Raw genomic sequence first — 22,376 nt, forward strand, 5'->3', positions numbered from 1 at the left:
TCCAAAACTAGATTTTTCTGTGATCTATATATATTTCCACACTATGAGGTTGGAATAATACTGTGAAATTGTGAAAATTATGATAATGCTGTTTTAGTGTAAGACCCATTCGAAAAGACAGCCTGAAATTTCAGCCTGTTTTGGTGGGATGGAGTTTTGGTAAATTAGTTAGACCAATAAGAAAGTTCCAAACCTCTCTGCCAAAATCAGCTAGTTTTCAGTTTTCTCCTCCCTTCTCAGACTATTCTGACAGTCCTAGCAAAGTTCTTGCTTGATAAATTGCTCTTAGCTAAGATTTTTTTTAAATGAGAAAACAATTACAGTAAGGTACTTAATTGTTACCCAGAAATGATTTAATATTGAGATATAAACAGTGCAATAGGCCTGTTCTATAGCTTCCAAAATATATGTTTTTTTACCCTAGAGGAGGAGTACCAAAATGGCTCTGTGGTGGCTTCAACAGAGCCCCCTGTCAATCATCTAGGGTTAATACATATTGTATCATGGTATGTGACTCTGTCATCTTCTTCTACATGTGTCTGGAAGCTGAAATTCAGTGTAAAATGTGTATTTAATATTTTTCTGTTTTTTTTGGAGAACCATCTGCAATTGGACAGGGGCATCTTTAAGATATACTTTTCTCCCGAAGTGGCGCCAAGAACAGCTTAGTTCAAAATGTGGCTGCTGTGCTTTATATTAGCTAATGTGTAACGGCTGTATAGAAGCATTCACATATCACTGCTGTAACAAGGTGGAGCTAGATTATTTGATTGCCTATCCAAAACCCAAATTTGTGAATAGCCCTAATATTTAACTGATTACAATTTTCTTTTATTACCCCATGGCACTAGAGAGATCTTTATATCCAGTCAAGATTGTTTTGAACAAGCAGAGGATTTGCTCACAGTGGAGAGACGGAGAGATGGCTGTTGAAGAGGACTCTCAACCCCAGGTGTGATGCATCACCTTTTACAATTACAAAGACCTGACCTCTTGGATCAATTCTGTTATTGGAATGTCAGGAGAATTTACAGTTTTTGTGTGATTCATGAGTATGAAAGTGTTAGATATGGTGTGTCCAGAATGATAACCTCAGTCCCCTGTTACAGCCTACAGATGTGGAGCAGAGAGCAGAGACTGAACCAATACTGATCAAAGATGAGGAGACGGCAGAGGATGTGTGGAAGACTGACCTTCAGGAAGAGCTCAGGATCACTGGAGAGGGTGGGTGCGACCATAAGGGGTACTGCTCTGTCTGTCTATGGAAGACTCTGTGGGTGTGGTGTTACACACGTTGCAAGTTGCTACATTGGTGTTGGGCGTTTTATGTTCTGCCATATGGAGTGCACATACACACACAGTCCGTTCCAAAGCTGTCATGGTTTGCTACTGGTAGCCCTTTACTCTCGTACCTCTATACGGGTTGAAAATGGCAGATTTGGGCACTGATAAGTGCCTAAATTGGAACGTAGTGGCTGTACAGTAACATGCTGTAAATGACGTCAGATCCCAGGCTCTGCGCCGCTTCACAGTGCTGTGTGTGTTTTGACTGACAGCCGCTCTGAACATGAGCACCGCACGCGACAAGTTGTTGCCCCTATCCCTCCCGCTAATTGTCAAACTTTTGCACATTTGTTGTTGTCTGAGTGAGTGAAATGCTGTAAATTAAGAGGACTCAATGTATTTTGAAAGAGGAGACATTGAGGATTATAATACATACGGCATTGATACGAGCAAGCCAAACACCCGTGAGTTCAAATGTGCACTTCACATTTCCGTATCATAAAACCCATGTCATAAACAGTGTCATCATTTATGATCACCATGTTTGATGTACAGTTACAAGATGACATGGCGTCATACCCTGGGGTTGTTCTGAACAGAATGAGCCTATTTTTTGGGGGCCTATTGTGAAGAGAATTTGGCACAGAACACGCACTTGAATGCACTCATTACTCCTTTCTATGCGCACCAAAATTACGGTATGTTTCTCTGAATTCCCTTGTGAAAGCCTAACACTGTAAGATTGTATTTTATAACTTAGCTGATCATGTTGGCAACATAACAAACTTTCAAATGATGCCCAGCTGACCCAGATTGTAATTTAAAATGGTCAGGTTTTGGATGAAGTAAACAACGACATTAATTGTGTGAAGGCGGGGATGCAGGGCTGTGTTACAAACAAAACAGCTACAAGTGTGCTTGTTCTAGTTCTGCAAAGCACCTTATAGTTGAAGACTTGTTTGAGTCATGAAAGTGTATTGAAATGACTTAGGACCTGTGTACACTTTGGAGAGGAGTGTGGCCACTTGGAGACACCAGTTAGTCCTCTCAGTCAAACCCTTGTCATGTTTCTGTCTTATGTTGCACCTACCCCACATTTCCAGGAATATTTTTATCATGTTACTGAATGTATCCAGAACATTTTCAGATTTTTGTTATCAACAAATTTGGCAAAAAGTACAGTAAATGTAAAATGCACATAAAATCAAGAGTGTAATGTTTGGATTCAGTCTTGTGTCAGGTGAACTGTTGTATCCTCAACGTTAGTCTAATAATTTCCCCATAATCTCCAAACTGCTCCCTTTCAAGTGCTACCATGCTTATGCATTTCATATGTCTTTGTAAAAAACATTTAAATTTAGCCCTATTCATATAGAACCAAATCCCACAAGTGTAAAGGGTTAAGTGTCTTTTTGAATGTTTCTTTTATGTTTATCCCAAATCTTTAGAGTCTGGTTCCAAGCCTGGGCAACCACCATCCTTTGAGCAACGGCACTTTGATGAGAACTTCATCACACAACCCAACATATCTCCTGAAGACTCAGTGGAACATTACCCCAATTCTGATGGTCCAAAGGAACCAGGCACACCACGGTGTACGTCTGTAGGTAAATCAAAGGTGTTCAGCACAGAGCAGCACCGGCCAGCCGAGGATGAGGACTCACAAGAGCTAGTGATGGTGAAGGATGAGAAAGAGGAGGAGCTGGATCAGACCACGGCCCTGGCAGGACCTGACCAGTTTGTCATGGATGAGACTGATGGGCAGCGGTGGACATCTGTGGATCCAGGCCGAGAAACTGACCCTGAAGGCCACCCAGATTTCTCCTTTCATTCCACAGAGGAGCACTCTCAGAATATCTCAATTTTTCCACCTCACAGTGGGCTGCCATCCCTGCCTACTATGACAGATGGTGTAGGGCCATCGATTCACTCTTCTATAGGGAAACCACATGCTAACATGTTCAGTACAGCAGCACAGATGAAAAGACATGTCAGGACATCGGCTGATGAGACTAGACAACAGATGCCAGAAGGACAGAGCAGTGAGATGCTGAACTCTAATAATGATGGAAATAGTTTAGCTCTACAGCCAAGGCAGCATCAGCACAAGGCTTCAGAAGCAACAGTGAGAATGAGTGAGTGCATGACAGGGTCAAACATGGCCACCACCTCTACCTTCTCTGGATACAGCCTGAGTCGCAGTAGTTTTAACATGGTGAAGAGAATGAGGACTCAGTGGAGGTCGGGCGGCACCACTGAGAGGCGTTTCAGCTGCACCTTCTGTGGGAAGAGCTTCCAGCGTTTCAGCCAGCTCAAAGAACACCTCCGGAGTCACACCGGAGAGAAACCGTACACCTGCGAACAGTGTGGCAGGAGTTTCACCAAGCAGTGCAACCTGATCAGACATGCTGTTGTCCACAGCGGGGAGAAGCCCTATGAGTGCACACAGTGTGGGAAATGCTTCACCCAGCGCTCCAGTATGAAGTCACATCAGAGAACTCACATAGGAGAGAGTCCAGTGTCTCAACATGTGGTACCTGCATACCCTGGGGATCCACACACAAGTTTAATGTTGTCTCAGACCAGATGGAACAAATAAAACATAATTGCATGATGTTTCTATAACACTTTCTATGTGAAAATGGGGTACAGAAGGTGTTTTGAGACATTTTGACACGCTTTTCCTCCTAATTGATTTGTGAAATGGTTTTCATGTTTGACTGTTGACGGCTCCTCACTTTCATTTTAACACTCACAGTGCGCCGGAATTCCAGAACTACTAGAATGGCCATGCCGGTCATATTTCAATTGTTTAAATGTCCCATAATAAATTCCTAAATGATTACATTTATTACGTTAAAATGGATCATAAGAAACCTCAGGACACCGAATGCAAATTGTAATCAGTCAGAAAATGAATTGATTGATCCAAAAACTCACAGATAAAAAAAAAAAATAGTGATAGTGTATTTTCTGACTGTAAGACAACCTATTTACAACTGGTAGCATTGTGTTTTGTACCACAAAATCATAAAAAAGATGCTTTATTCAATGAACTTGATTTAATGAAAGACTTGATCTGCGCTTTTAGATCAACCATTTATAGGAGCCATTAAGTATGTGTTGTTTAGTTCGTGTTTGTCTCTCAGGGATGTCACTTCATGCCATAAGGGACAGTGTCATATCGGGTCAGGTTAATAACTCAACATGATTTCCCAAGTTCTATTTTCACGTTACTCTGCTTCCTTAAAATGTTAAGTTATGTCACCTCAACTTGGCAATGAAATATTTGTTTCAGTATAACAAGCTATACATGCTCATACAGTTTTACATTTGACATCTAGAAACAACACTTTTTTACTGTGTACGTTGTCTAACCTGACTCTACACCGGTACTGTATAAAACGGATAATCTGAATCTAAAATCAAATCAACGTTTATTTGTCATGTGCACCGAACACAACAGGTGTAGTAGATCTTACAGTGAAATGCTTACTTACAGGCTCTAACCAACAGTGCAAAAAAGGTATTAGGTGAACAATAGTTAAGTAAAAAAATAAAAACAACAGTGAAAAGATGTGAAAAATAACAGTAGCAAGGCTATATACACAGTAGCGAGGCTACATGCAGGCACCGGTTAGTCAGGCTGATTGAGGTACTACAGTGGGGCAAAAAAGTATTTAGTCAGCCACCAATTGTGCAAGTTCTCCCACTTAAAACGATGAGAGAGGCCTGTAATTTTCATCATAGGTACACTTTAACTATGACAGACAAAATGAGAAAAAAAAATCCAGAAAATCGTATTGTAGGATTTTTAATGAATTTACTTGCAAATTATGGTGGAAAATAAGTATTTGGTCAATAAGTTTATCTCAATACTTGTTATATACCCTTTGTTGGCAATGACAGAGGTCAAACGTTTTCTGCAAGTCTTCACAAGGTTTTCACATACTGTGTTGCTGTTATTTTGGCCCATTCCTCCATGCAGATCTCCTCTAGAGCAGTGACGTTTTGGGGCTGTTCCTGGGCAACACGGACTTTCAACTCCCTCCAAAGATGTTCTATGGGGTTGAGATCTGGAGACTGGTTAGGCCACTCCAGGACCTTGAAATGCTTCTTACGAAGCCACTCCTTCATTGCCCGGGTGGTGTGTTTGGGATCATTGTCATGCTGAAAGACCCAGCCACATTTAACCTTCAATGCCCTTGCTGATGGAAGAAGGTTTTCACTCAATCTCACGATACATGGCCCCATTCATTCTTTTCTTTACACGTATCAGTCGTCCTGGTCCCTTTGCAGAAAAACAGCCCCAAAGCATGATGTTTCCACCCTCATGCTTCACAGTAGGTATGGTGTTCTTTGGATGCAACTCAGCATTCTTTGTCCTCCAAACACGACGAGTTGAGTTTTTACCAAAAAGTTATATTTTGGTTTCATCTGACCATATGACATTCTCCCAATCTTCTTCTGGATCAACCAAATGCTCTCTACTTGAGACGGGGCTGGACATGTACTGGCTTAATCAGGGGGACACGTCTGGCACTGCAGGATTTGAGTCCCTGGCGGCGTAGTGTGTTACTGATGGTAGGCTTTGTTACTTTGGTCCCAGCTCTCTGCAGGTCATTCACTAGGTCCCCCCGTGTGGTTCTGGGATTTTTGCTCACAGTTCTTGTGATCATTTTGATCACACGGGCTGAGATCTTGCGTGTAGCCACAGATCGAGGGAGATTATCAGTGGTCTTGTATGTCTTCCATTTCCTAATAATTGCTCCCACAGTTGATTTCTTCAAACCAAGCTGCTTACCTATTGCAGATTCAGTCTTCCCAGCCTGGTGCAGGTCTACAATTTTGTTTCTGGTGTCCTTTGACAGCTCTTTGGTCTTGGCCATAGTGGAGTTTGGAGTGTGACTGTTTGAGGTTGTGGACAGGTGTCTTTTATACTGATAACAAGTTCAAACAGGTGCCATTAATACAGGTAACGAGTGGAGGACAGAGGAGCCTCTTAAAGAAGAAGTTACAGGTCTGAGAGAGCCAGAAATCTTGCTTATTTGTAAGTGACCAAATACTTATTTTCCACCATAATTTGCAAATAAATTCATTAAAAATCCTACAATGTGATTTTCTGGATTTTTTTCATTTTGTCTGTCATAGTTGAAGTGTACCTATGATGAAAATTACAGGCCTCTCTCATCTTTTTAAGTGGGAGAACTTACACAATTGGTGGCTGACTAAATACTTTTTGCCCCACTGTATGTACAGGTAGATATGGTTAAAGTGACTATGCATATATAATAAACAGAGTAGCAGTAGCGTAAAAGAGGGGTTGGTGGGTGGCGGGACACAATGCAGATAGCCCGGTTAGCCAATGTGCGGGGTCGCTGGTTGGTCGGGCCAATTGAGGTAGTATGTACATGAATGTATAGCTAAAGTAACTATGCATATATAATAAACCGAGAGTAGCAGCAGCGTAAAAGAGGGGTTGGGGTGGGGGGGAACATACGACCTGTTCAGGGGTCCTATGGCTTGGGGGTAAAAACTGTTGAGAAGCCTTTTTGTCCTAGACTTGGCACTCCAGTACTGCTTGCCATGCGGTAGTAGAGAGAACAGTCTATGACTGGGGTGGCTGGGGTCTTTGACAATTTTTAGGGCCTTCCTCTGACACCGCCTGGTGTCAAGGTCCTGGATGGCAGGCAGCTTAGGCCCAGTGATGTACTGAGCCGTACGCACTACCCTCTGTAGTGCCTTGCGGTTGGAGGCTTAGCAAATGCCGTACCAGTCAGTGATGCAACCATTGATTTGCTGTCGATGTTGCAGCTGTAGAACCATTTGAGGGTCTGAGGACCCATGCGAAATCCTTTTAGTTTCCTGAGGGGGAATAGGCTTTGGCATGCCCTCTTCACGTCTGTCTTGGTATGTTTAGACCATTCTAGTTTGTTGGTGATGTGGACACCAAGGAACTTGAAGCTCTCAACGTGCTCCACTACAGCCCCGTTGATGAGAATGGTACTGTAGATACTGTAAATATCTAGATATCTAAATAGACTGGTTGTTTGAGTGATTTACTGGTTCATTGATTTGCCAGTCAACAGAGGCGGAGATAACGGTGGAGATGTACAGAAAGAGAATGTGAGAGAAAAAGAGAGACTCAGGAAGTCAACAGGGGAAGTTTAGTGGTTTCTTGCGTCATTGCTTGCTGCTGCTTGGTTGTGCCTGTTCCTACCTTCACTCTGCACAGTCTTAACTCTTAATCTTTCTTATTCTTGTTTTTACCTCTAAGTCACCCCGAAACTGGAGAAGAGTGACAGTGTGTTAGATGTGGGATGGTAGGGGTCAGGCTCAAGAGGCTTTATGTTCTACCACAGGCCTGCAGTCACAAAGTACAGTTAAATTGACTTCTGCTGCAGTGAGAGAGCTACGAGCGGCAGGGAAGAGAGGTTCTCTCGGTCACAACAGCCAGAGCCATTGTTTGGGATGTCAGGGTGTTCATCAACATAGGAAGACTAGGCTTGATTGAATTTGAAATGTCCCCAGACCATGGCACAGAGAGAGTGCTGGGGTGAAGAGTGTGGCCTGTTTATTTTGTGAAAAAAGACATTGGGGGAAAGTGAAGAGTGATGCATGTTGTAGATTGCACGGTGCATAGTTTGATTTTAAGGGATCACATTAAGTGTTTTGTTGGTGTACCCATATTCAGACGATTTTACTTTTCAGAGTGCCACAAACATGACACAGCAGAATGGGTTACAACATAGCTTAGTATAGCAAAGTAAAGATATGCATGTCACTGAGCGAAACAAAGCACAAAATGCAATGAAGAAAACAACACAGTGTAGAATATTTACGGCACTTTGTAAATGTTTATGAAATCCTCATGGTCACGTTACCATTGACCAATTCATACAGAAACTAAATATCACAGACACACATAGAGAGTTGACAACATGGCTGGATGTGCGAGAGGTTGAGGCAGGAGAAAAGAAGAGATGTGGAGACTCCAGAGAAAAGGAGGGAACAACGAGAAGGTGTTTGGCTGTGACCTGTTGGACCACCTGGCTATAACCTGTCAGGAGAGTAAGTCCCATGTTCCCTCAGTCTGTTAGAATATGTTATACTTGAATTTGTTAAATATCAGCCTACAGTTTTTCCTCCTTGTCAGTTCTATAGAATATTATAATCTTGTCTGCCTCAGTTCCACAGATGCTGCGAAGCTGTAGTGAATTCATTGAGGAGCACGGGGGTTCTAAATGTGTCATGACGTGAATATCATTAATGTGATGACTGTTATTTATCGAATCAACTATGTTTAATTGTTACCCGATTTAAATTAATCATGTAACAATTAACTCATTAGGAATTTGAGGCACCAGGGAAGAAGTTGTTTAATGAGTTACCATCTACCGCAGGAGTGGCTTCAGGACAAGTCTCTGAATGTCCTTTGGAGGCCGAGCCAGAGCCTGGACTTGAACCCCAATCAAACATCTCTGAGAGACCTGAAAATAGCTGTGCCGCAATGCTCCCCATCCAACCTGACAGCTTGAGAGGATCTGCAGAGGATAATGGGAGAAACTTCCCAAATACAGGTATGCCAAGCTTGTAGTGTCATACCCAAGAAGAGTCAATGCTGTAATCGCTGCCAAAGGTGCTTCGACAAAGTACTGAGTAAAGGGTCTGAATACTTATGTAAATGTAATATTTCCGTTTATTATTATTATTTATTTTTTATGTTGCTTTGTCATTATGGTGTATTGTGTGTAGATTGGATTTTTTTTTAAACCAATTTGAGAATAATACTGTAACATAACAAAATGTTGAAAAGTCCAGGGGTCTGAATACTTTCCGAAGGCACTGTATACATATTTATTTATACTCTGGACTCCAACATTGATCGTCCTAATATTTCAATATTTCTTAATTCAATTATTTTACTTTTTATATTTGTGTGTATTGCTGTGTATTGTTAGATAGTACTGCCCTGTTGGAGCTAGGAACACAAACGTAGAATATGTAACGAATTTGCAAAAATGTACTTTAAGTTTAGAATTTGCAAAACATATGTTACGAATTCTAGCTATGTGGCTAATGTTAGCTAGATGAAATGAAAGATCCCAGAAAATGTTCCATGCGCACAAAAAGCTTTCACATTTTGAACCAACATTTGTTTACCTCTGTTAGTGAGCATTTCTCCTTTGCCAAGTCAATCCTTCCACCTGGCAGGTGTGTCATATCAAAAAGCTGATTAAGCAGCATGATCATTACACATGTGCACCTTGTGCTGGGGGCAACAAAAGCTAATTCTAAAATATGCAGCTTTGTCACACAACACAATGCCAAAGATGTCTCAAGTTTTGAGGGAGTGTGCAATTGGCATGCTGACTGCAGGAATGACCACTAGAGCTGTTTCAGAGAATTTTATGTTGATTCCTCTACCATAAGCCGCCTCCAACGTTGTTTAGAGAATTTGGCAGTATGTCCAACCGGCCTCAGAAATGCACACCATGTTTAACCACGCCAGCCCAGGACCTTTACATTCGACTTCTTCACATGCAGGATCGTCTGAGACTAACGGGCGGGCGGCTGATGACAGCTGATGAAACTGTTCTCTTTACGGATGAATCCCGGTTTCAACTGTACTGGGCAGATGGCAGACAGAGTGTATGGCGTCGTGTGGACGAGTGGTTTGCTGATGTCAAAATTGTGAACAGAGTGCACCATGGTGGGGTTATGGTATGAGCAGGCATAAGCTACGGACAACAAACAAAATAGCATTTTATTGATGGCAATTTGAACACGCAGAGATACCGTGATGAAATCCTGAGGCCCATTGTTGTGCGATTCATCTGCTGCCATCACCTCATGTTTCAGCATGATAATGCACGGCCCCATGTCGCAAGGATCTGTAAGCAGTTCCTGGAAACTGAAAATGTCCCAGTTCTTCCATGGCCTGCATTCTCACCAGACATGTCACTCATTGAGCTTTTTTGGGATGCCCTGGATCAACATGTAGGACAGTGTGTTTCAGTTCCCACCAATATCCAATAACTTCGCACAGGCATTGAAGAGGAGTGGGACAGCATTCCACAGGCCACAATCAACAGCCTGATCAACTCTATGTGAAGGTGATGTGTTGCGCTGCATGAGACAAATTGTGGTCACACCAGATATTGACTGGTTTTCTTATCCTTGGCCCTACCTTTTTTTAAAGCTATCTGTGACCAACAGATGCATTACAGTGGGGAGAACAAGTATTTGATACACCGCCGATTTTGCAGGTTTTCCTACTTACAAAGCATGTAGAGGTCTGTAATTTATCATAGGTACACTTCAACTGTGAGAGACGGAATCTAAAACAAAAATCCAGAATGCAAATTAATTACTTAAAAATCATACAATGTGATTTTCTGGATTTTTGTTTTAGATTCCGCCTCTCACAGTTGAAGTGTACCTATGATAAAAATTACAGACCTCTACATGCTTTTATAAGTAGGAAAACCTGCAAAATTGGCAGTGTATCAAATACTTGTTCTCCCCACTGTATCTGTATTCCCAGTCATGTGAAATCCATAGATTAAGGCCTAATTTACTGATTTTCTTGTATGAACTGTAATTCAGTAATATCTTTGAAATTGTTGCGTTTTATATTCTTGTTCAGTGTAGTTGCAAAGTAGAAAGTAGTTGAAAAGTTGCTAATTAGGTAAATGCTAAAGTTGTCCTTGGTGGGATTCGAAATCGCAACCATTGGGTTACTAGACTTCGTCATACACCCATCCATCCATCCTGACCAAGCACCCTACTTTCATTCCTGCCTTTAGTAATCATCTGTCTTATGTAACCATTCCAAAAGTAACAGATCATACTAATTTGTGTGTCCCAGATTTATGTTTACTATGTTACATCAAGTTGATGAGACCAGGCTGAAGTGAAATCCTTAGTACAAAGCTCTTGGACCTTATATTTCAAGTTCTCACTTTGCCCAATTTGGCATTTGTAAGAGATCGATTAAGTCAATATCTGCTTGTTGCAATTTTTTTTTATTGCAGCGCACTTTCTGTTGTTAGTCATCTCTTTGAAAATAACGTTTCCGTGAAACATTGCTACATTTTAAAGTGGTACTGGCAGCATTTTAGCATCATGAAATCTTATTAAAATCTGTTCATATACACTCCCAGGAAGAATATCACACTTTTAAACATTTTCTGACACTTAGATATGGTAATTTTCACGTTTTCATACATTCTTAGAATGTTTGGGAATTATGTTGTCTAAGGCATCTGTGAAAATTCTATAGCAATATAGAGATGGAAGGCGGTCACGCGTTTGGACAATTAATAGACACTGCAGTAAATAACACTGAATAAAAACGCCTCTCTTGTCCAAGGACCGGTGCTCTATAGCCAATCAGAGCTACAGTAGGCTTTTATACAAACCATTTATCACACGGGCCTGCCATCATTCACTTTGAAGTGGACTGTGTGTTTACAGGCAGTTGCAACAGCGCGACTTTAGATAATTAGAATGTATTTGCCAAAAGCCACAAAATACACCTGAAAGGATTTCTGGAAATCTGTAAACACCACGGGAGTCCTCTTGATCAAACAACCATGAAAAGTTAGGCTCTCTCTACATCAGTTGTGCACATCAACTAATGAGAGCATGATGAGCTCAAATCTAATGAAGGAACATTAGATAAACCCTCTCAAACTTTTGCAGCTAGTTGGCCCTCAAAATTGCACTGATAAACGATGGGGAATTGTAGCCTCCTCGTCCTTCTGTAAGCACCCAAACTAACTGGCTAAAGTTGTCTAGCTTGCTAGTTAGTTCCTTCCAGACACAAATGAGAGAACACCTCACTCTGACAATTTTACTCACTGTAGCAGAGCTGGTTAGGCTGCTTACATGTTATCTAGAGCATTCTTGACTAACCATTTCTTTTTTTGCATACGTTTACTGACACTGGTCACATTCAGCAGGTGTAGCGCGTTTGTAAATGAATCAGTTCTGCGCTTTGGCACACTCAGATGAGTGCTCTGACATCGGAGTAGATAGCCAGAGTAAATTTGCGAATGCAAGAGATATATGCTAACTGAATAACAGTCGTTCAAGTTCTTGCTAGCTAACCAAATGACACCTGCATCTCTAGCTGTGTATAGCCACCCAAAAACCTACATGTGGGGAAAAAGTCAGTCACTCACCCACTCCTCCTAGCACCTAGCTCGCAAGCTATCTAGCCAACATTAGGCACTTGTTTTTATCTTGCAACATAAATAAATATGCTAGATTGTTAGCTACGTTATAATTGACTTGTGCTCATATTCTTTGCTAGTTTTATTGTATTGACATTCCCAGCCTTAGTTAAAAAAAAATTTAAATCACAGAATATTGAGTCATTGAAACTGAAACAGTGCATCCCGAATGGAGACAGCAAACAATGTACCAGGCCAGCTGTAATTTACAACCTGATAGCAATATTTTTTGGACTACCAAGAAATGTATTGGTGAATTATATTAATCATGCATTGAACTGCATCCATCTATTCTGCCAACAATTCTTATTGTACGTCATGGAACATTGAGTCAAATATAACCTATTTTTAAAACCTCTTATGAAGTTGGTTTTGCAGCATAAACTGGGAATTTGATATTTTTGACTGATATTATGATTGTCTGTTTGTTTCATATCTGCAAAGTAGTTACAACGCTGTCAGTTCCACTTTAAACTTCAGATCACCGGTTATTTTGTGTACTAAACCTGAATTTGTTTGTAATGGGAAGTAATAGTTCTACATTTCGAAATCCTTAATGGTTGTGTTTTTGTATTCTTCTGATTGGGACCTACTGGCTTATTATGTCCGAGTTTATGGACTGCTTATCCTTAACATCATGCTGTGTGTGACTGCTGTCTTTCCATCGGTCCTACGCAGTGTTGTAGTGGTGACTGAAGAAGGTGGTATAGTCTAATTTTGTCAGAAAGTTCCCAAATGGCCTGCCCAGCGAAGTAAAGACACCCTGTGTGAAACAATCCTATGTTTCCCTATGGTTTTTGATACGCTTTCCTAAATATTTTTCACCTTTTCACTTTCAAAATCACACTTTTTTTATAGAAAAAAACACACATTTGATGATCTAAGTCCACAACAATTCTTAAACCACATCAATCTGATTAGGTGGGCCTGTCCGGGCCTGGCTCCCCAGTGGGTGGGTCTGTGTCCACCCAGGCCCATTCATGCATACACCCCTGATGCAAACAGTGCATGATAACAATTGCACATCACAAATAGCCTGCTAACTAACACTTCGGACTAAACTTTTTTGCATACTCATTGTTGCCTTAGGATATTTACTAGTCAATGCTAACTAAGTTGAAACGTCTTTCCAACCCTACCGGCTACCGATGTCATTCTTCTATGAGCTACTCCATGCCAAAACCAGCTGAGAGCTGGACTCTCTTGCTGCCTGTAGGTGATATTCCTGCAGATGATATTGGTATTACGGTTGCTGAAATGACCAGTCCTCAATGTCCGAGACCTAGTCAAGACCGAGTACAAATGTATCCGACACTGAGACACTCAATATGTGGTCTATGGACCGAGACCGGTCTCGAGTACTTCAACATTGGTACATAGATTACAATTTAGTCATCATGTGTTCTAGTACTCCTGCAATGCCTGCTAATGAAGACTGTGATCCTTTTGTCCGTAGTCTGTTGAAGGTGTCTACATACTCAGTGCCTTCCCCAGTGATGCACCTGTACGACTACTCTATCCTGCTGGGAACCTGTGAGGATAGAAATGTAATTTGTGTCCTTGTTGATGCTGATAGGGAAATTAAGGAAAGCACAAGCAGGTGCACACACATTATTATGTGGTACACCAAATCTAGACTGATAAATACTGACTTGAAATGTACATAACTGATTCAATTGCATTTGGAAGGTTGACATAAGAATTATTGGGTCTGTGGCCAATGATGAAAAAAGCACATGCACACAAAGGCCCGGTCTTAGGTGAGACAAAAAATGTTTTGCCCTACTATACCCCTGCAAAACTATAAGAGTCCCAATAAGCAAAATAAGTGTTTTTTGTTTTTATTAATACGTATTTTCCAGACATTGAAGTTAGGTTCATTTTAGGTTCTGAATGAAAGGTCAAATACATTTTCCAGATGTTGAAAATACACATTTTCCACACATTGATAAGATGTATTTTCCAAGCGTTGAAATCTGGTTTATTTTCTGTTCTGAATTAAAGTTGAAAAGACGTCATTTATAGACATCTACACTACACAGTTATCTGGACACCTGCCTGTCCAACATCTCATTCCAAAATCATGGGCATTAATACCCCTTTGCTGCTATAACAGCCTCCACTCTTCTGGGATGGCTTTCCACTAGATGTTGGATTTTTTTTTTACACCTGTCAGCAATGGGTATGACTGAAATAGCCAAATCCACAAATTTTAAGGGGCGTCCACATACTTTTGTATATATAGTGTATGTTTGTACCAATTCAAGGCCAGTCCAGACCGGACCAAATCTGAACCAAATATAGACGTCTTACTGGGGTGCAGCTTACAGTGTAAGGCCTGCAATGGACTTTTATGAATGCCCATCCATGTGGTAGGCCTACCATTTATAAAACAGGCAGATGTTTGTTAATAACTAGTTTTTTTTGTGAGCAAAATGATCATGATCTCCATAATAATTGGGGCCTCAATAAAAAAAAATATGCATGTGTGGGGGCCTCAAGGGGGGGGGTGGGGGGGGGGGGGGGTGGCAGGTGTTGCAGCCTTTGGGGAAAATAATTGTCTGGTATGTTACTGGTAAACTCACCAAGAAGCCACCAAGCACAACCTGTCCCTTCTGCCCGCCTAGCAGTCAAGTGCTTTTTTCATCATTGGCCAACATCCCAATACTTTTTTTGTGTCATCCTTCGAACTGCAATTTAATCAGTTATGTACATTTCAAGTCAGTATTTATTAGTCTAGATCTGGTGTACCAAGTAATAATGTGTGTGTACCATGTGTTGTTTGTCCAGGGCCGGCCCGCCCATTAGGCAGGATTAGGCGGCCGCCTTTGGAGGCAGATTGACGAGGGCAGCATTTTCCGAGCTAAACTGATCAAGACGCATCTCCAACAACACGTAAAACCTCACATAACTCTGCCCAAAAACAATGACAAGTTCTTTCAACCAGTGGCATATGGGCTTTTCAGGTGAGTGCTAATGCATTCCTTTGATAAGCAGTGCCCACTTTGTCAAAGGCAGGGGAGCAAAATATTTGTGTTGTCTATTCACAGCATGTGTCTCCAGAGTGCTGTTGGAGAGACGCAATGCTGCGGCGTAGGAGATATAGCTTAAAGAGTATGTGAACTTTTATGTTACCTCCAGGCTGGAGAGAAAATTAATGCCAATGTAATGAGATGGACACTTTTTAAATCATGCAAGTTTCTCAGATCAAATAGCCTAACCTAAAAATTGCACTGGCATGTTAAAACCTCTTCGGGATCAGCGTCCTTCCACAGGACTGTTGAGCTAACGCAGTCTAATGCAATTAGCATGAGGTTGTAAGTAACAAGAACATTTCCCAGGACATAGACATATCTGATATTGGCAGAAAGCTTAAATTCTTGTTAATGTAACTGCACTGCCCAATTTACAGTAGCTATTACAGTGAAATAATACCATGCTATTGTTTGAGGAGAGTGCACAATTTTGAACATGAAAAGTTATTAATAAACAAATTAGGCACATTTGGGCAGTCTTGATACAACATTTTGAACAGAAATGAAATCGTTCATTGGATCAGTCTAAAAATGTGCACATACACTGCTGCCATCAGTTGGCCAAAATCTAAATTGCACCTGGGCTGGAATAATACATTATGGCCTTTCTCTTGCATTTCTAAATGATGGTACAAAAAAATACAAAATAACGTTTTTTTCTTTTCTGTTATATTCTCTTACATTCCTTTCACATTTCCACAACTTCAAAGTGTTTCCTTTCAACTGGTACCAAGAATATGCATATCCTTGCTTCAGGAGCAGCAGGCAGTTGGATTTGGTTATGTCATTTTAGGCGAAAATTGAAAAATAGTGGCAGATCCTTAAAAGGCTAGCCTCTTAGGGATCCCTTATATGCCCACTGCACAAAAAATGGACCAGCCCCTCTGGCATTTCAGCCATGGATGGATGGTCATATCTGCCTTCCCTAGAATGCCATGGGCCCAAAGAGTGACATGTCATCATGTGGTGACATTGAGATAGAAATGGACGGGACTAGTGAGGGAAAAGGTGGCTGGATATCTGCATTGACTGTGGAGGGAGGTAGCTGCACTGCAGTACAATGACACTCACATACACATTTTGATACATCTTGTGAATCATCTGTAAACAAGTTGTTATATGAATAATGTATTAACTGCATTGTTAATCTGTGTCGTGTCTCCAGAGTTGGGTGTGTGTGGAGATTCCAAGGGAAACATGTGATTCAACCAGCCACCCAATGTCAACTCCTGGAGCATGTCTCTCTTTTCCTCTGATGAAACTGATTTTCTTTTTGTCAATGATGACGATCTGGATGGATTCTCCCTCGGCACACAGTAACAGGATCCGTGTACTGCAATTCACAAACGGCACAATCATCGTGGCGCCCCATGACGGAACTGTCAAAATGTGGGGCAAAAATCAAGGTGCATGTCATTCTAACTCTTCAACTTCCACATATACAAATCATTTAATCAAGAATGGATGAGTCGTCACAACAATGCATGCATGCTTACACTTTATCTCTCCGTATCTCGCTCTAGAGGTGTGTTTGTATGGGTCCTGTTCTAGTCTTGGAGGTGAACTGGTGTGGGTGATGAAGTCAGCTCTACTTCCTCTCCTGTAGAGAACAACCACCCAGTCATTGTATGAACATAGCTCCATACACACACACATACAATCATAATTCACTTACTCTCACAGACAAATCAGTACTACTGTACTTTTATGCATAGTCTCTCATGTTGCTAAATCAACTACTCGCTATCTTCTTATACACTATCTGATATGCATTCACTTTATATCTAATACCACTACATTGAGTGTACCCCCCCCCCCTTTTGCCCTCAGAACAGCCTCAATTCGTCGGGGCGTGGACTCTACAAGGTGTCAAAAGCATTCCACAGGGATGCTGGCCCATGTTGACTCCAATGCTTGCCACAGTTGTGTCAAGTTGGCTGGATATCCTTTGGGTGGTGGCTCATTCGTGATACACACGGGAAACGGTTGAGCGTGAAAAACCCAGCAGCTTTGCAGTTCTTTACACACTCAAAACCAGCGCACCTGGCACCTACAACCATACCTTGTTCAAAGGCACTTAAATATTTTGTCTTGCCCATTCACCCTCTGAATGGCACACATACATAATCCATGTCTCAAGGCTTAAAAATCATTCTTTAACTAGTCTTCTCCCCTTCATCTACATTGATTGAAGTGGATTAAACAGGTGGCATCAATAAAGGGTCTTAGACTATCCAGATGAAAGCTATTACATGGAAAGAGCAGGCATCCTAATGTTTCGTGCACTCAGTGTGTATATATATATATATATATGTGTGCCTTAAAAACCCTAAGAGAATAACCTCTTAATGTTAATCAGCTATAGTTAATGTAGTAAGCAATAGTTACTTGAAATATATAATTCAATTACGTTTATTTTAAGTTTACATTAATCTAGTTGCACTCTCTACATGCAGACTAGAACAGAACCTCGTTTTTACCTGGCCAGGCAAGGCCGGTGATAATTATACCAATTTTGAAGGGCTGTTGCAGTCTTATATTTACGGTAGTACATATTTATGTCACGTGTTGAAGGGAAGCGCGATTGCAATTGCGCACGCATCTCACAAGCAATATTGTTGCAATTTGTCAACATCTACTGATTGTTTGTTGCACATTAGCTCGGAAATTGGAGACTTTACTTAGCACAGAGAATACTAATTCTGTCATTTGGACTGGACAAGATGGCCAGTTGCAATTTTCAGTCGCAGTTGTTATCCATTATGGAGGTATTAGCTAAAGCAGCTGTAGCAGAAATAAACAAACGTGTTGATGATAGCTGTGCAGTTATACGTTTGGAAGTGACCCAAAGCCAGCGAGATATTGATGTTCTGAAAAGGAAGTGTCAAATGATGGAGGGGGAGCTGAAGAAGACACGAGTCAGGAGAAAAGGTAATGTTTTATTCATGATAAATTGATTGCATGTACAGAACCCAAATGTTTTACTATGTTTTAATACGACTCAATACAATTATTTTTCAGTGTTTTACCCCATGGCATCAGCAAGATCTTCATATCCAGTCAAGATTGTTTTGAACAAGCAAAGGAGTAACTCACAGTGGAGAGATGGAGAGATGGCTGTTGAAGAGGACTCTCAACACCAGGTGTGATACATCACCTTTTACAATTACAGAGACCTGACCTCTAGCATCAATTCTGTTATTGGATTTTCAGGAGAATTTACAGCTTTTGTGTGATTCATGAGTATGAAAGTGTTAGATATGGTGTGTCCAGAGTGATAACCTCAGTCCCCTGTTACAGCCTACAGATGTGGAGCAGAGAGCAGAGACTGAACCCATACTGATCAAAGATGAGGAGACAGCAGAGGATGTGTGGAAGACTGACCCTCAGGAAGAGCTCAGGATCACTGGAGAGGGTGGGTGCGACCATAAGGGGTACTGCTCTGTCTGTCTATGGAAGACTGTGTGGGTGTGGTGGTATGTGTGTTCATTGGCGTCATTTCAACTAAACCTAGGGCACGTACACTCAGTCCGTTCTAAAGCAGTTGTGTTTTACAACTATTAAAGGTCTTTTGTAATGTTTATTTTATCTTAAATCTTTAGAGTCTGGTTCCAAGCCTGGGCAACCACCATCCTTTGAGCAACGGCATTGTGATGTGGACTTCATCACACAACCCAACATATCTCCTGAAGACTCAGTGGAACATTACCCCAATTCTGATGGTCCAGAGGAACCAGGCACACCCCAGCTCACATCTACAGACGTTTTCAGCACAGAGCAGCACCGGCCAGATGAGGACTCACAAGAGCTAGTGATGGTGAAGGATGAGAAAGAGGAGGAGCTGGATCAGACCACGGCCCTCACAGGTCCTGACCAGTTTGTCATGGATGAGACTGATGGGCAGCTGTGGACCTCTGTGGATCCAGGCAGAGACACTGACCCTGATGGCCACCAAATTTTCTCATTTCATGCCTCAGAAGAGTACTCTCAGAATATCTCTTTTTTCCCATCTCATTGTGGGCTGCCATCCGTTCCTACTATGACAGATGATGTAGGGCCATCGGTGCATTCTAGAGGGAAACCACATGCTAACATGTTCAGTACAGCAGCACACATGAAAAGACATGTCAGGACATTGGCTGATGAGACTAGACAACAGATGCCAGAAGGACAGAGCAGTGAGATGCTGAACTCTAATAATGATGGAAATAGTTTAGCTCTACAGCCAAGGCAGCATCAGCACAGGGCTTCAGAAGCAACAGTGAGAATGAGTGAGTGCATGACAGGGTCAAACATGGCCACCACCTCCACCTTCTCTGGATACAGCCTGAGTCGCAGTAGTTTTAACATGGTGAAGAGAATGAGGACTCAGTGGAGGTCGGGCGGCACCACTGAGAGGCGTTTCAGAGAGAAACCGCACACCTGCGAACAGTGTGGCAGGAGTTTCACCAAGCAGTGGAACCTGATCAGACATGCTGTGGTCCACAGTGGGGAGAAGCCCTACGAGTGCACACAGTGTGGGAAATGCTTCACCCGGCGCTCCAGTATGAAGTCACATCAGAGAACTCACATAGGAGAGAGTCCAGTGTCTCAAAATGTTGTACCCCGATACCCCTTGGATCCACATACAAGTCTTATGATGTCTCAGGCCAGGTGGAATAAATAGGGACATAATTGCATACTTTCTATGTGAAAATGTGGTCGGTATTTAGAAGGTACAGAGACATTTTACAATATTTTTCTCCCAATTGATTTGTGAAATACTTTGTCTGTTGATGGCTCCTGACTTTCATTTTAACAACCTATCTACAACTGGTAATGTGTTTTTGCCCAACAAAATCATAAACATGTTATATTCATTAAAAATTATTTCATGAAAGAGTCAGTCTGTGCTTTTAGATAAATAATTTATAGGATCCTTTTAGTATGTGTTTTGTATCGTTAATAGTGTAATAGGCTATACATGCTCATACAGCTTTACATTTTACATCTGCAATCTATGCTTTTACTGTGTACGTTGTCTAAACTGACACCGGTACTGGATCAAACTGGTAATCTGAATCAAAAAACATTAGTATAGATCAAGGATGGGCAAGTTTGATGGGGGCCACAAAAAATGTGAATTTATGAGGATCCGCAATGGCTCACGTGTCTACATACCCACACACGCAATCAGTGCCAGCTCTAGCCTTTTTGGGACCTTAGGTGCATATTTTTCTTCCGTTTTTGGAAATTAATCTGTGGGCCGACAAAAGGCGAGCCGCCAGTTGCCCATCGCTGCTGTAGATAGCTAAATAGATTGATGTGATTAGTTTGAGTGATTTACTGATTTGCTAATCAACAGAGTCGGTAGGTTATTGCTTCTTGGATGTGGCGGTGCAAAGTGAAGATAGGAATACTCTTACCTCTTACTCTTTCTTATTCTTGTTTTTACCTCTGTCACCCTGAAATTCAAGAGGAGTTACTGTGACAGTTTGATCTTGTCACGTTCTGACCTTAGTTCCTTTGTTATGTCTTTGTTTTAGTTTGGTTGGGGTGGGTAGTCTGTTCTTTTTTCTATGTTGTGTTTATGTGTTTGACCTAGTATGGTTCTCAATCAGAGGCAGGTGTCGTGTCGTTCATTGTCTCTAATTGAGAATCATACTTAGGTAGCCTTTTCCCACCTGTGTTTTGTGGATGATTATTTTCTGTTTAGGTTGTTTACCTGACAGAACTGTGCGCATTTGTTTTCGCCGTTTGTCATTTTGTTTGAGTATTTTTTTGTGAACATTAAATATGAACAATTTCCACCCTGCGCTTTGGTCTCATTCCAATGACGATCATTACAGATCCAGCAGAATGGCTCAAAAAACAGCTCAGTATAACACAGTAAAGCAATACACTTCAAAGAGTGAAACAATAAAGCACAATTAAATGCAATGAAGAAAACATAACAGCGTATAATATTAATGGGGCTGTGTAAATGTTTATGAAATCCTCATGGTCACGTTACCGTTGTTGTTGCCTGTTTTGCATTTTATTTTGGCATTAATACATGTCACATATTAGTTTGCAAAATATGCAAAGAAAATATATATGAAGTCGGAAGTTTACATACACCTTAGCCAAATACATTTAAACTCAGTTTGTCACAATTCCTAACATTTAATCAGAGTAAAAAGCCCCTGTCCTAAGTCAGTTAGGACCACCACTTTATTTTAAGAATATGAAATGTCAGAATAATAGTAGAGAGTGATTTATTTCAGCTTTTATTTCTTTCATCACATTCCCAGTGGGTCAGAAGTTTACATACACTCAATTAGTAATTGGTATCATTGCCTTTAAATTGTTTAACTTTCCACAAGCTTCCCACGATAAGTTTGGGGAATTTGGCCCATTTTTGGCCCTGACAGAGCAGGTGTAACTGAGTCAGGTTTGTAGGCCTTCTTGCTCACACACACTTTTTCAGTTCTGCCGACAAATTTTCTATAGGATTGAGGTCAGAGCTTTGTGATGGCCACTCCAATACAAGATTTTGTTGTCCTTAAACCATTTTGCCACAACTTTGGAATTGTGCTTGGGGTCATTGTCCATTTGGAAAACCCATTTGCGACCAAGCTTTAACTTCCTGACTGATGTCTTGAGATGCTGCTTCAATATATACACATAATTTTCCTCCATCATGATGCCATCTATTTTGTGAAGTGCACCAGTCCCTTCTGCAGCAAAGCAACCCTCCCCCTTTTCCCTCCAAACATAACAATGGTCATTAGGGCCAAACAGTTCTATTTTTGTTTCATCAGACCAGATGATATTTCTCAAAAAAGTACGATCTTTG

General features: G+C 41.3%; 2 protein-coding genes across 3 annotated transcripts in view; both read left to right on the plus strand.

Annotated features, from left to right (window-relative positions):
- Positions 1 to 4,355, plus strand: part of LOC109871509 (zinc finger and SCAN domain-containing protein 2-like) — a 9,112-nt gene extending 4,757 nt beyond the window's left edge. The window contains exons 2-4 of one of the 2 annotated variants that reach the window (XM_031806466.1): positions 849 to 952; positions 1,110 to 1,224; positions 2,733 to 4,355. In XM_031806466.1, the coding sequence (XP_031662326.1) occupies positions 849 to 952; positions 1,110 to 1,224; positions 2,733 to 3,883 (1,370 nt within the window). In that variant the 3' untranslated portion in view covers positions 3,884 to 4,355. The remainder of the gene's footprint in view (positions 1 to 848; positions 953 to 1,109; positions 1,225 to 2,732) is intronic. The other variant, XM_031806467.1, reaches the window with a different exon arrangement.
- A 13,453-nt stretch (positions 4,356 to 17,808) lies between these two features.
- LOC116357780 (zinc finger protein 436-like) lies at positions 17,809 to 21,346 on the plus strand. The gene is made up of 4 exons (XM_031806473.1): positions 17,809 to 18,490; positions 18,581 to 18,702; positions 18,860 to 18,974; positions 19,162 to 21,346. Exons 1-4 carry the CDS (start codon positions 18,283 to 18,285, stop codon positions 20,223 to 20,225), a joined length of 1,509 nt encoding a protein of 502 aa, XP_031662333.1. The 5' UTR covers positions 17,809 to 18,282; the 3' UTR covers positions 20,226 to 21,346.
- Positions 21,347 to 22,376: the final 1,030 nt, after the last annotated feature.

Source organism: Oncorhynchus kisutch, linkage group LG27, assembly GCF_002021735.2.
Source record: "Oncorhynchus kisutch isolate 150728-3 linkage group LG27, Okis_V2, whole genome shotgun sequence".
NCBI classification, from domain to species: Eukaryota; Metazoa; Chordata; class Actinopteri; order Salmoniformes; family Salmonidae; genus Oncorhynchus; species Oncorhynchus kisutch.